At 47.7% G+C, this 11,906-nt stretch overlaps 2 protein-coding genes across 4 annotated transcripts in view; one reads left to right on the top strand and one right to left on the bottom strand.

Annotated features, from left to right (window-relative positions):
* The window catches only part of LOC123086532 (BEL1-like homeodomain protein 1), a 5,832-nt gene extending 1,033 nt beyond the window's left edge, over positions 1 to 4,799 (top strand). For both annotated transcript variants that reach the window (XM_044508290.1, XM_044508289.1), the window contains exons 2-5: positions 104 to 975; positions 2,324 to 2,721; positions 3,417 to 3,477; positions 3,602 to 4,799. In XM_044508290.1, the coding sequence (XP_044364225.1) occupies positions 265 to 975; positions 2,324 to 2,721; positions 3,417 to 3,477; positions 3,602 to 4,426 (1,995 nt within the window). In that variant the 5' untranslated portion in view covers positions 104 to 264 and the 3' untranslated portion in view covers positions 4,427 to 4,799. The remainder of the gene's footprint in view (positions 1 to 103; positions 976 to 2,323; positions 2,722 to 3,416; positions 3,478 to 3,601) is intronic.
* Positions 4,800 to 5,247: 448 nt separating this feature from the next.
* LOC123086530 (transcription factor LHW) lies at positions 5,248 to 11,128 on the bottom strand. 2 transcript variants are annotated; one of them, XM_044508287.1, is made up of 10 exons: positions 10,456 to 11,128; positions 9,954 to 10,118; positions 9,688 to 9,769; positions 9,236 to 9,277; positions 9,093 to 9,152; positions 6,842 to 8,527; positions 6,623 to 6,727; positions 6,354 to 6,494; positions 6,120 to 6,245; positions 5,248 to 5,930 (listed from the first exon to the last, which is right to left on the bottom strand). In XM_044508287.1, the coding sequence occupies exons 1-10, from the start codon at positions 10,545 to 10,547 to the stop codon at positions 5,769 to 5,771; spliced, it is 2,661 nt and encodes an 886-aa protein (XP_044364222.1). In that variant the 5' UTR covers positions 10,548 to 11,128; the 3' UTR covers positions 5,248 to 5,768. The 2 variants fall into 2 exon arrangements, with proteins under 2 accessions (XP_044364222.1, XP_044364223.1); XM_044508288.1 differs by having other exon boundaries at positions 6,623 to 6,724; positions 10,456 to 11,126.
* Positions 11,129 to 11,906: the final 778 nt, after the last annotated feature.

Genomic DNA, 11,906 nt, shown 5'->3' with positions numbered 1-11,906 from the left:
TTTTCCATGACAAATCATCCGAAAATTTTAAATCACTGCCCTGTTTTTTTTTCATCTTGTTATATATATGTGTTCTTAAGTTCTTGGCACTTCTTTTTGACAGGTCAAAGCCACAACAAGCTGCACTGAAGAAGATATATAATTGAAGAGAGAGAGAGGGGGGGAGATTTATTTCAAGAAGAATTTCAGTTAGTGCACAAGTGCACATACGGACATAGCAAGGATTTTGCCATCGACCGGTCTACATAGGTGCCGGCGATCACGATGGCAGCGTACTACCACGGCGGCGCCGGCACGGACATCCATCAGGCCGGCAGCGACGGCCTGCAAACACTGTACCTCATGAACCCAAGCTACGGCAACGGCAGCTACGGGGACGCCGGGCCCTCCGGGGCCAACATGATGCTCCTCAACTCAGCGGTGAGCTCCATGACCCCGGCGTCCTTCGGCGGCCACCAGGCGTCGCCACCGCCGGGGCAGCACTTCGTCGGCATCCCTCTCCAGGCGCCCCCCTCGGGCTACAACCTGTGGACCCCGGCCACAACAGGCATCGCCGACGTCATGTCGCCGCCGACGCAGCAGGCTCATGGCGTGAGTGCCGTGCTCAGCCTGTCGTCCCGCGAGACGCCGCCGGTCACGGTGGCCTCCATCGCCGGCGACGAAGGGAGGTACCACCTTGGGGCGTCGACCGCGGCGTCGCAGGGGCAGGTGGTGATGAACTCCAAATACCTCAGGGCGGCGCAGGAGCTGCTCGACGAGGTGGTGAGTGTGAGCAAGGGCGTGGACGACGTGGACACCAAGGCGAAGAGCGCTGCGTCGGTCAAGAAGAAGGAGGATTCGGAAGGCCTTTCCGGCGGCGGCGGGGAGGAAGGCGCCAGCGGGGCCAAGGGCGGCGCGCCAGCGCCCGAGATGTCGACGGCGGAGCGGCAGGAGCTGCAGATGAAGAAAGGCAAACTGGTTAACATGCTTGACGAGGTCAGTAATTAACCTACGTACACTTTAATGAATTACTACTTTTGATTCTAACTTTTAATGTTAAGAAATGTCCTGCTTTATACAAATATATTTTTACCGATGATTTCATAGAGAATTAATCTCTCGTTTTTTCCTGATCATATCACCAATTGCTGCTTAGGAATTGTTGATTTTTTTTCCTCTGGAAAACAAGGCATATTTGACAAATAAACCTGGCGATTTTGGTAGTGTCTGAACATTCAACATTGCCCTCTGAATACGGCAGTGTTAGATTGATGATGTTTCTGATATTTCCTTGCCTCTATAATTCGAGAAAGTGTTATTGAAAGTATATGGGCCATTTGCTTTTCAGCTATGTTTGTTTTGTTGCTTCTTTTTCTGAAGTGAGTGACACACAGTTGTTGGGGTAGCCAAGCAGGCCTTTGATTTGCTGGATATTCCTCCTCCCTTTTTCCTTTTCTAAATTAATTACACCTGTTTTGTCAGCTTGCACCAACTATATATTCTCTTCGGATTTTTTTTGATAAACACCGTCCAGTATTGTCTTTTAATTAGAAAGCAGAATTACAGCTACAGTTAATTAACGGGCAGCTATTATTAATTTAGAAATTTACAAATCAGCTGTGGTAGTAATTAAATAAACGGAAATTATGTGTGATAGAGATTATAAAAGTGACAAGTCTAGCCAGTCTTTAAAACCAACAAGTGGCTATAGTCTTCTATTTTCTTCTAGAGAAGAAATTAAGTAACAAGCTAGCTAGCTAGCTAGTGGCTAAGTATATATCTTGGTGATAATATTAACTAATACTTTGAGATAAGAAAAAGCACTCATGCACCTATAAATTACAATTCTTTCATGGTGTTGTTTGTTGAGGCCAGTACGTACAAGCCACCTTTAACTTTGTTGCCTGATCAAATATGTGTCTCTTTTTGTATTCTCTCAATAGCTTAATTAATACTACAAACATATGCTATCAGTACAGAAGGTAGATAGGCCCTGCTTGTCCTGGCTGGTGCTAGCTTCTTCACAAGCCAGCAAAGCCAGTTTGGCAGCCCGGCTTTCCCTCATGCTTTGAGTTTTTCTTCTTCTAATTCTTTTTAGGGAGCTTTAGTTTGTGTTTTCTCCATATAAATAAGAAATGCAGTGTAGCATGCTTTTGATAAAATCCACTTGATTCTCTCAGTCTGACAAGACAATCAATCGTGTTTATGATAAACACAATCCAAAGTAGTACTGTACTAGAGAGTGGTTGTGGTGGTTAACACTAGTAATCAACCCACTAATTAGTACACGAGCTAATCTCTGTACTGGGATCTAATGTGGCTGGCGATGGCATGGCATGATCAGGTGGAGCAGCGGTACCGGCAGTACCACCAGCAGATGGCGTCGGTGTCGTCGTCGTTCGAGGCAGTGGCCGGCGCCGGGTCGGCGCGGACGTACACGGCGCTGGCGCTGCGCACCATCTCGCGGCAGTTCCGCTGCCTCCGCGACGCCATCGCCTCCCAGGTGCGCGCCGCCAGCCGCGCCCTGGGCGAGGACTGCGACGCCGAGGGGCTCGGCGGCGGGCTCGGCGGCGGTCGCGGCGTCGGGTCCCGGCTCCGGTACATCGACCACCAGCTCCGGCAGCAGCGCGCGCTGCAGCAGCTGGGAATGATGCAGAGCAGCGCGTGGCGCCCGCAGCGGGGCCTCCCCGAGCGCTCCGTCTCCATCCTCCGTGCATGGCTCTTCGAGCACTTCCTCCACCCGTAAGTGCTTCACACATGCTCTCCTCTTGTACTACGTACTACTTACGTACTTCGATGACTTTAGCGCCATTTTTTTTGTTCCCATGCATGCATGCAGCTGTGCAGTGCTTGAATTGTTTCGGATTATAAGGTTGGTTTTGCATCATGCATAATGAACGTACGTGCAACCTAGCTAGGTGTATTGTTTTTTTCTTTCTTTTTTTGTGGGGAGCTAGGTGTATTGTACAGGTGAACTCCATCGATAATTGAACTACAGTAGTACTCCCTCTGCTTTCAAATATTTGTTTTTCTAGATATTTCAACAAATAACTACATACGAAGTAAAATGAGTGAGCCTATACTCTAAAATATGACTTCATATATCCGTATGTTGTAATCATTTGAAATGACTAGAAAGACAAGTATTTGGAAACGGAGAGAGTAATTAAAAATGCATTTCTCTCTCTGTCACTGACGTGGTACAGATAGAGTGAGAAATGATGATGCGGTACTTGCATGAGAGACATAGACATAGCACGAGATACACGGCACACACACAATGCTCATGATGCGTTTTGCATGCAAACATGCACGCATGGCACCTCCATTCGTACGTGCGTACGTACGTGCGCGCCCAAAACCGGCGGGTACGTACGTACTCGGCGCCCTCGTGTCGCACTCCCGTTGGTTGATCGGATCGCCCTCTCATCATGCAGATACCCCAAGGATTCGGACAAGATCATGCTCGCCAAGCAGACCGGCCTCACCAGGAGCCAGGTACAAAAAATCTCAACCATCCTTCTTCAGTTTGATCCAGTTACAACATATAGTATGTTGTTATTTTTTACTGTTACCGCGGCTTTGGTTTGATCCGTGAGAGTTTTTGCAAAACCATTATCAGGTGTCGAACTGGTTCATCAACGCGAGGGTGAGGCTGTGGAAGCCGATGGTGGAGGAGATGTACCTGGAGGAGACCAAGGAGCATCAGCAGCAGCAGGACGGCGGCGACGACAAGGGGAGGCCGTCCGGGTCCGGCCCCGCCGGAGGAAAGAGCAGCAGCAACGCTGACGGCGTGGACGACGGCACTCCGAGGTCCATGGCCAGAGCGGCGGCTGGGGCCGGGACGTCGGAGGGCGGCGGCACCGTCCAGGCGTCCTTGCTCGAGCTCGCCGGAGACCACCAGGCGCACGCGGGGTTCTACGACGAGGAGGGTGAGGATGGCGGGTTGCGGCGCGGCTTCAAGAAGGCGAGGGCGGCCGGCCTCGAGCAGCAACCGCCGGCGGCGTTCGACTTCGGCGCGTTGCACCACGCGCAGGCGGCCGCGGCGGCCGCGGCCGCCGCAGCGAGGCAGCAGCACGACGAGGTGAGCCACCGGGAGCTGCTCATGAAGTTCATGGAGAGCGGCGGCGCGGCGGGCGCGAGGGACCACCACCACCACCAACAGGACGAGGACGGGGCCGGCGGCGGGTACTCCCTGTTCGCGCCGGGGCCGTACGGGCAGTTCGGCGCCGACCAGTCGTTCGCGTTCGCCGGGGCCGGGCAGCACGGCGGCGTCTCGCTCACGCTCGGCCTCCCCCACGGCGCCGGCGACCAGACGGCGTTCCTCATGGGCGGCGGCAGCAGCAACGGCGCCGACAGCGGCGGCAGCGGCGCCGCCGGCTACGACATGAACATGCAGACCACCAAGTCCTTCGCGGCTCAGCTCATGAGAGACTTCGTGGCATAGTATGAATGCATCATGCATGGTATACCACTACTATTACATAGCGCAATCCATTAATGAAATCCCAAAAAAATCGATTAATCAAACAATTTAGGGCTTGTATAGAAATAAAAGGGTAAACGCCTAGGCATGGTTAGGCTGCCATTAATCCTAAGCCTCTCTAGGTCATTGGGGGTGTAATTATGTAAAGATGGGGACATTGTATATAGTTACTATAGGTTAGCTAAGGTAGTTAAAACCCAAACATTTCCGGTTACAAGATTTTATAGGGCAATAGGGGGATGGGGGGTATACGATACGTGAAGGGGTATATATATGTAAAACATTGGAATTGGGGATCTTGGAAGTGTATGCGGTATAGTTGGTTTATTGGAGATTTGAGTATTGTTTTTGGATACTGTACTGTAATGTAATGTAGTTATTGTAGTACTCCTCTTCACTACTTGTGTTCCAGTTCCATGGACGAAGAGAACAGATGCATGAGATGGCATATCTTGCTACCTTTAGCAACCAAAACTCATTGTTGTACCATGTTCATGTGATTTTCTTTCTCTTCTACAGAAAACAGTTCATTTCTTGCAGGAAAAATATTGTTGTGCCATATTTCTTTTCTTTTTTTAGAAAAGGAGGATAACCAGACTGCATTATTGCGATGCACAAAACAGGTATCAGATAATGAAGGTGTTTACCTTCTTGGTCATGACTCATGAACAAGATAAGATGATGGCAGAAGGTAATAAAAGGAACAATCATACCAAGTCTGGTGTTCCACCAGTAGAGATGTCATTGGAGAATTGCTGGACAGCACATCAACCCCAAAAATGTTGATAGACAACAAACATCTAGTGTCATAGAAATCTGATCACACAGCAAAATGTAGCTCCTCCCAGGTCACTGCAAGGAACCACTGGATCACATGCTAACAGTTCTATTTCTAGTTCAACGAAGACTTACAAAGGGATGGCTTTCCAGTTATCAACGCTACACAAATCAACTAAGGAATCTCCGTTCGGTACAAAATCCACTAATATACGGCAAAAGTAACAAGCAAAACTAAGATTGTACAAGCAATAGCACTGCCTAATTGATCATTAGCTGAATCAATGTTCCCGTCTTCGATGCATCTCACGTTAAGACTTTCTGCGACTCAGGGAGATGAAGGTGCACATTTGCGCAGCAAGGCGCCACCGGAAAGCAAGTGGCGCATTGGCAAACTGGCAATGCTAGTCATGGCAAAAGTGCGCAGATGCAGAATCTGAAGTGTTTTAACTCTGGTCCCACGCTGAACTGCTGCTCTTAGCACTTAAATGTTGATTGGCTTGAGGCTGAGGGCTCTCTCTAGTTGTCACTGGATACCACCTGTTGCCGGGATGACAGGTTGGCGAACCAAACCAAGAGGCATGTTTACACTGTTGGGATTCTCTACTGCTCCGCTGCCATCACAGTTGGGTTCCAATAACCGTACAAGCGAGAGAAAGATCTCCATTCTGGTAACGTCCCTGTTTGCCTGTATGAACATTGAACAATTGAACATACACGATCAGTGTTATTCGTCGACTCCAACCAGCAAGTTAAAACATAAGCAAGGATTTATAGCGATAGAAATCCATTCAACAGGTGCCACTACAAAAATCAGCAGCAGCATTCTATAGCTCTAATGATGTGATGACCCTTTTTCAGAATTTAACTATATTACCTCAACAGTAAAGCGGGCCCAAATTTTACTTTTACGTGCTTCCATTACACCCCTCAGGATGGTCAATCCAAGTCCTTTGATGAAATCAGCTATCTCCAAGAAGATGCCTCTATCCTCACAAATCATCTGCAGGAAACCACATGATGTCAACACATCTAAACGACATCTACATGCGATTGTTGGTAAACAATGAGACTGCAAAAAACAAGCAACAGCAGCATCTTGAACCATTACCTCCACAAGCATCTGACGTGGTCTGTCAAGATCCTCAACGATGATTGGACATGTCATAGACTGAGAGCCAACATCAAAGGCCCAGGTTGCACCACCTTCAAAGTAGTCTTTCCATACAGGACCATTCTCACTGCCAAGTATCTGTATGAATACTCGACAACATAAGGACATCTTTCAATCTAACGAGTTACAAACTGTGCAGCTCAACCACAACAAACCAGCTTTCTTTCTATATAACCAAACAATAAAACGTATAGGCATGTGCATACCTTAGATTCAGTAGAATCCTTGAGCTTGTCTGCATGCTTTGTAACGCTTTGCAAGAAGAGCATGTGCTTAACTGTCTTCTCCAACAAAGCATCAATGCTGCACTGCTGACACAAATGAGATAACATTGATATGACAACAATGCAACTGCTCTGGAGTTCACGTGTGCAAAGTACAAATTTTCATAATAGATTAAAATCAGCAGGTCTACAAGAGGATACCTTAGCTCCATTAGGCACCATTTCTCGGAGCTCCTTTATACGATCCTGTATCAGCTGTCGATCCTTTGGCCGTGCCTTAGAACTCTCTCCAGGTCGAGATCTCTTTCGATTTGACTTGCTTTGTGTATCAAGGCCTTTGCTGTTAGAAGCTGATGCACTTTCACATTTCATGTTCTGACCATTCTCAATCCAAAGACGTATCTGGGATTTCTGTGCTCCATTATTTTGGGAAAGACAACCATCTTCAGTCTTATCAAAGTAATATGGTTGTCTAACAATCTGTGTGGACTCATTCTTGATTACCGTTGAAGGAATGCCAGAGGAGTCACATTGCTTTAACTCTTCCAAACCAAAATGAGAAATGTTTGGAATGTCAGTCAATGCAGTCTTGCAAGAAGCATTGTCATCAGAACTCTGCTTACTGCTGGGGTTGACATTTGAGATGACAGCATCCAGTAATTGATCAGTATCAGTTAGTGAGAAGATCCCGGAACAGGGGAAGTCATTGTCTAGTGAACTGAAGAGTGAAGAAGAATCAAGACAAATCGAGGGTTCAGCTGCATCTCTGTCTAAGCTATGAGATTTTGCATCACAGGAGGACACCAAATTAGCATCCACGTTATGACCCAACTGATGAAATTCAGAACCAAATATATCAAATAAGTCATTATCCCATGTTGGCTGCAAAAGCAATGAGTGAGCTGTCTCACTGGGCATAGCTGGCAACATGCAACCATCCACATTCTTCACACCTTGTGTGCTCACAGCAACACGTGTATCATTTGCTCTATTTGCATTTTGATCTTTCTGCATATGACCTGACCTACTCAATAGATTCTCTTGGGAAATGCCATTCAAGCAATTAGAAACCTGAGCATCAGATTGAGAAGATACAGGTAGAGCACTTTCAGATGACCTTTCTTGGCGCACCATTTTCATGGTGAATTCAGAAGATTGGGGAACATTACAAGAAACTGGAGGTTGCTTCTGCCGTAACATTCCTGAACTGGAATGGCTTCCTTGTTCTGATACTTGACTTGATGTACATAAGGTAGTACTGACTACTCCGGCACTTCCAGGGAGGAAACCATAACTCCCATGACCAGTAGTCCCTTGGGATAGGCCAACTCTTCCATGTGACAGCTTCATGTCACTAGTTTCATGCATAAAAGGATTTCGGTATAAAAGCGATTTTAGCAGTGCACTCCTTGCCAAATCTGCACCGCTACCAAATTCTAACTGTCCAATGGTGTTCATCAGCATTTGCTGTTGCTCCACTGATGCCAAGCTTGATGGGACCAAATCAGAACTTATTGCAGCACTCAGTGTATTACTTCCAAGTCGACTATCACAATAAGACGCTTGTTGTAAAAACATATCGTTAGGCTTGCCATAGACAATATGCTCTCTACCAGTTAGACCATTCTGTTGTGCAGCCTCAAACAAAGATGCATTTAGTGATTTGCTACTTGACGCAGTTGCGCTATCAGAGCGTCTGTATTGTTCACGCATCACTGGGAATTGACTGAAGGAATTGTCTGCGGCTTGGATGTTTGAGGCACCATGCAGAGGACGCGACTGATTCGAAGTACTTTTTACTGAAGCAGATGCAGCCATACTTGATCGCTGGTTCAGCTGAGAGCACAATTTCTTTGCATGCATCACAAAACTTGTGTTCTCCACAACCTGCGGAATCCAGAAATGATAGGTTATTAACTCAAATATATGGAGAATACAAATTCTAGCGAAGCCAAAGTGATGAACTGAGATACCATGATGAAACCCAACCATTTGATAAAAGACATGTACTATAATGGAAAAACTGATTACATGTCAACATTTCTAGTTATTCCATTGCAACAGAGAACATTCTGATTGCACCACTGATGAACATATAGAGGTATGTTCTAGCCACCCTTTAGCAGCATACATAAAAGGAAGCCATGAGTTTGCATTCTGATGGCACGTAAAAAATTCCAGGCATCATTGTTATTTAAAACTCCAATACTATCCGGCGCAGGAGTACAATATTTAGCATGATGCGATGGTTATATTCTTTCAAAAGAGATCTAGATATGAGATGTTCTACCATAGTCAACAGCGTGACATACTGATGTTAGTATGTTATACCACACAGCTAACTCGAAACAATTAAAAACTTCAGACAGACTGAGCATTTATCCTATAATATGATATAGGGAACACGATTTCTCTACACTTCTAGCATGCATTTGAAGTTTGGATATCATACCACACCAGTAGAGCCTAATTGTAGCACGCCGCGTGGTAGGACAGGAATAATCGCAATAGTCTGCAGAACAAGAAACATTATTGAGTTCCAGATGCAAGCAAGGGTCAAATAATTTACCATTCACACTGTTCAATTCCACTCACCTTAATGCCAGCTCTGAACTGATAATGCATCTCAGAAGCAACCTATCATGGTGAGACTAGCGTAAGATCTCCAAAACAAAACAATCAAACAACAAAGATACAAGTATAACAAAGATAACTAATAGATCTCCATGCTAGTATTAGCATTATGGCGCACTCAAGACAGATCAACGTGCATTCACATGTATTCTTTTGCATATAACAGACTCATGTAAATATTCATTTACAGCTACCGTATCCCTGTGTCACTTATTTTCCAGTATGATGCTAGTCCAAAACCAAAAGCAGGCCACTGAGTTCCAAAAGCTCGAGCAGAAGGTCCCCCCACAAGACTTATTACATGGATATAAATTCCCTGACCCGATGCTTTAAATGGTGGCCCGGCAAAATTGAACCAGAGAAAACGGAAATCGGTTAGCACTTGTACCATTTGAGAAGAAAGCAAGTACTACCTCAGATGAGAGCCCGTGATCATCCGCAGTACCATGGATGATCCATTGATGACTGCCAGTGAAGGCAACACGGCCGATGGTCCTGAAAGACACAATCGCAGCAGCCATTATTAATCGAAATGGCAACCAACGACCCGGAGGAATGCATTTGTCTCATTTGCATCAACCAATGAGAAATGGTGGAGGAATCATGAAACTGCATCTGACCAAAAGATGGTGAAACAGGGATGAAAAAAGGAAATATGGCATCGCTATGCTTTGCTTACCCTTCTCCCACGACATGAACCTGCTCGGCCATGTCCTTCCGAACGAGTGAGCAAATGCTGTCAACAGCAGCAGAACACCCGAGCTCAGCGGCCCTGGCTTGAGAAGCCTCAGATCCGGCGGGGCATGGCGTGTGGCCGCAGTAGCCGTCCTCCCACACCAAATGCCTGCACATATCCAAGGTGAAAAATGCAGGTAAGAAAACAACTAAGAAGAGGGACCAAATTCCTGAAGCTGCAAGTAAAATAGGAAGCCAAGTTCAGGGGACGAAAATTGCAAGATAAATACACACACAAACTCCTAATAAGTGCCAAGCCATCAGTTCCGAGCTCAAACGCTCCATTGCTAACGAAATGATGAGGAGCACTAGTAGCTACTACTTGAATCTTCCAGTGTCAAACTAGCACACGAAATCCCGAGACTGGCAAGTCAGGGAACAGAACAGAAGAAACAGCACAGAATGTTGAGATGCAAGTGGAGGAGGAAACAGAGGAGGTGGCTTACACGGGGTCGGCGGCGCCGATGGCCTTCCAGAAGACGGCGTAGGACCAGCCGATCTCCTCGCAGAGGCGCCGCAGCGCCTCCCCGACCGCCATCCGCGCCACGAGGCAGGGTCAGAGTCAGAGTCAGAGTCAGTCAGACGGCACCTTGCAGAGGACGGCCAAGAAGGAAAACCCTAGCACGCCGGCCGCAGAGGCCCGCCGCCGCCGCCGGCGCGAGGACGAGAGGAGAGAAGCAGGAGGTGGGTGAACGAATGAGCGAGTGCGAGAGGTAGCAGCAGCAGCAGCGTGAACGAAGGGTATCTTAGGCGCCGCGGCAGCCGGCCCGACCGGCCTGCTTCGCGCGGAGACCGCCGCCGCCCCTCCTCACCGCCGCCGGAGCGCCGCCTCCCCTCCTCCTCCGCGCCGCCAGCGCGAGGGCAGCCATCGCGCCGTGACGTCGCGCCGCGCTGGAGGACCCCAGCTGTCAGAGCCCGCGCTGGCTCCTCGGCCTCGGGTAGACGACGAGATCGGCTTTGTCCGCTAGCTGCCCGCCTGCCTGCTGCGCCCTCCCCTTCACACTGTGTGCGCCCGCGAGCGACTGCGAGAAGAGTAGTCCTCTCTCTCTCCCTCTCTCTGGGCTCTCTCTGGCTTTGGTGCTCTCTTGTGCTCTGCCGCCCGCTTTGTTTACCACCATCATCTTTTCCATCTTTTTACACCCTTGGCGGCTCCGCTCCCGAGGCGAGGCAGCCACCATTCCATTCCCTCCCTGCACTGGACACAGAGGTGGAGGGTAAACTGGGAATTCATTCACCCCGACCGCATCACGGCTCCACCATTCCCTATTCGTCCAGGCTAGGAGTATTTTACTGCCAAGGGAATCATTCACGAAATGGCGCCATTGTCGATCGCCGAGCAAATTTAGAGACATAGGAGCACAGCTTGCAAATTCATGACTAAGGCGTTCTCATATGTTTCACAAGTATAATTATGCTCAAGTTAGATACTAGTATAAGGAATTAGATAGAATATGTTTAAATCGTGTATGACCTGCCCTCTACTTCAAGTCTCTCTCATGTTGTACTCTGTATATACCCCCACGTCCGAGTCGGATCGATACAACACAATGCAACAGAAATATCTAGCATCCTATTATTTTCCACAATATGCACTTGTGACAAGCCCCCGCACCGAGCCAGATCAATGACTAGGAGGTAGTCATATCTCATATCGATATGTTTTGGACCCACATGGCAATATAGAAGAGAACTTCGAATTGAAGCTTGAGGTGTTTCTTTCTTTGTGGCCTCTCTAGCTGCTCTTTCTTGTCAAGATCAAATAACATCAAGCTAAGGAATGGCAACTAGAGAGGGCCCCCAAGCACTTGAAGCTATAAACAATTCTCGCCATCGTCGAATGAGTAGGGGGGATGGGGATGGCTTATGTGAACACTACTATCTTTTCATTGTGCCTGAC

The sequence above is a fragment of the Triticum aestivum genome, chromosome 4A (assembly GCF_018294505.1).
Source record: "Triticum aestivum cultivar Chinese Spring chromosome 4A, IWGSC CS RefSeq v2.1, whole genome shotgun sequence".
Taxonomy (NCBI): domain Eukaryota; kingdom Viridiplantae; phylum Streptophyta; class Magnoliopsida; order Poales; family Poaceae; genus Triticum; species Triticum aestivum.
Note: the sequence above shows the minus strand (reverse complement) of the source record. Positions and strands in the feature narration are given on the sequence as shown.

Excerpts from the sequence above, each read along its gene's own strand:
- LOC123086530 (XM_044508287.1), bottom strand. The coding sequence starts at position 10,547 with ATGGCGGTCGGGGAGGCGCTGCGGCGCCTCTGCGAGGAGATCGGCTGG. Across the intron at positions 6,728-6,841 it reads TGGTGCCTAATGGAGCTAAG|CAGTGCAGCATTGATGCTTT; the intron begins GTATCCTCTTGT and ends CATTTGTGTCAG. Across the intron at positions 5,931-6,119 it reads GGGCCCGCTTTACTGTTGAG|GCAAACAGGGACGTTACCAG; the intron begins GTAATATAGTTA and ends ATGTTCATACAG.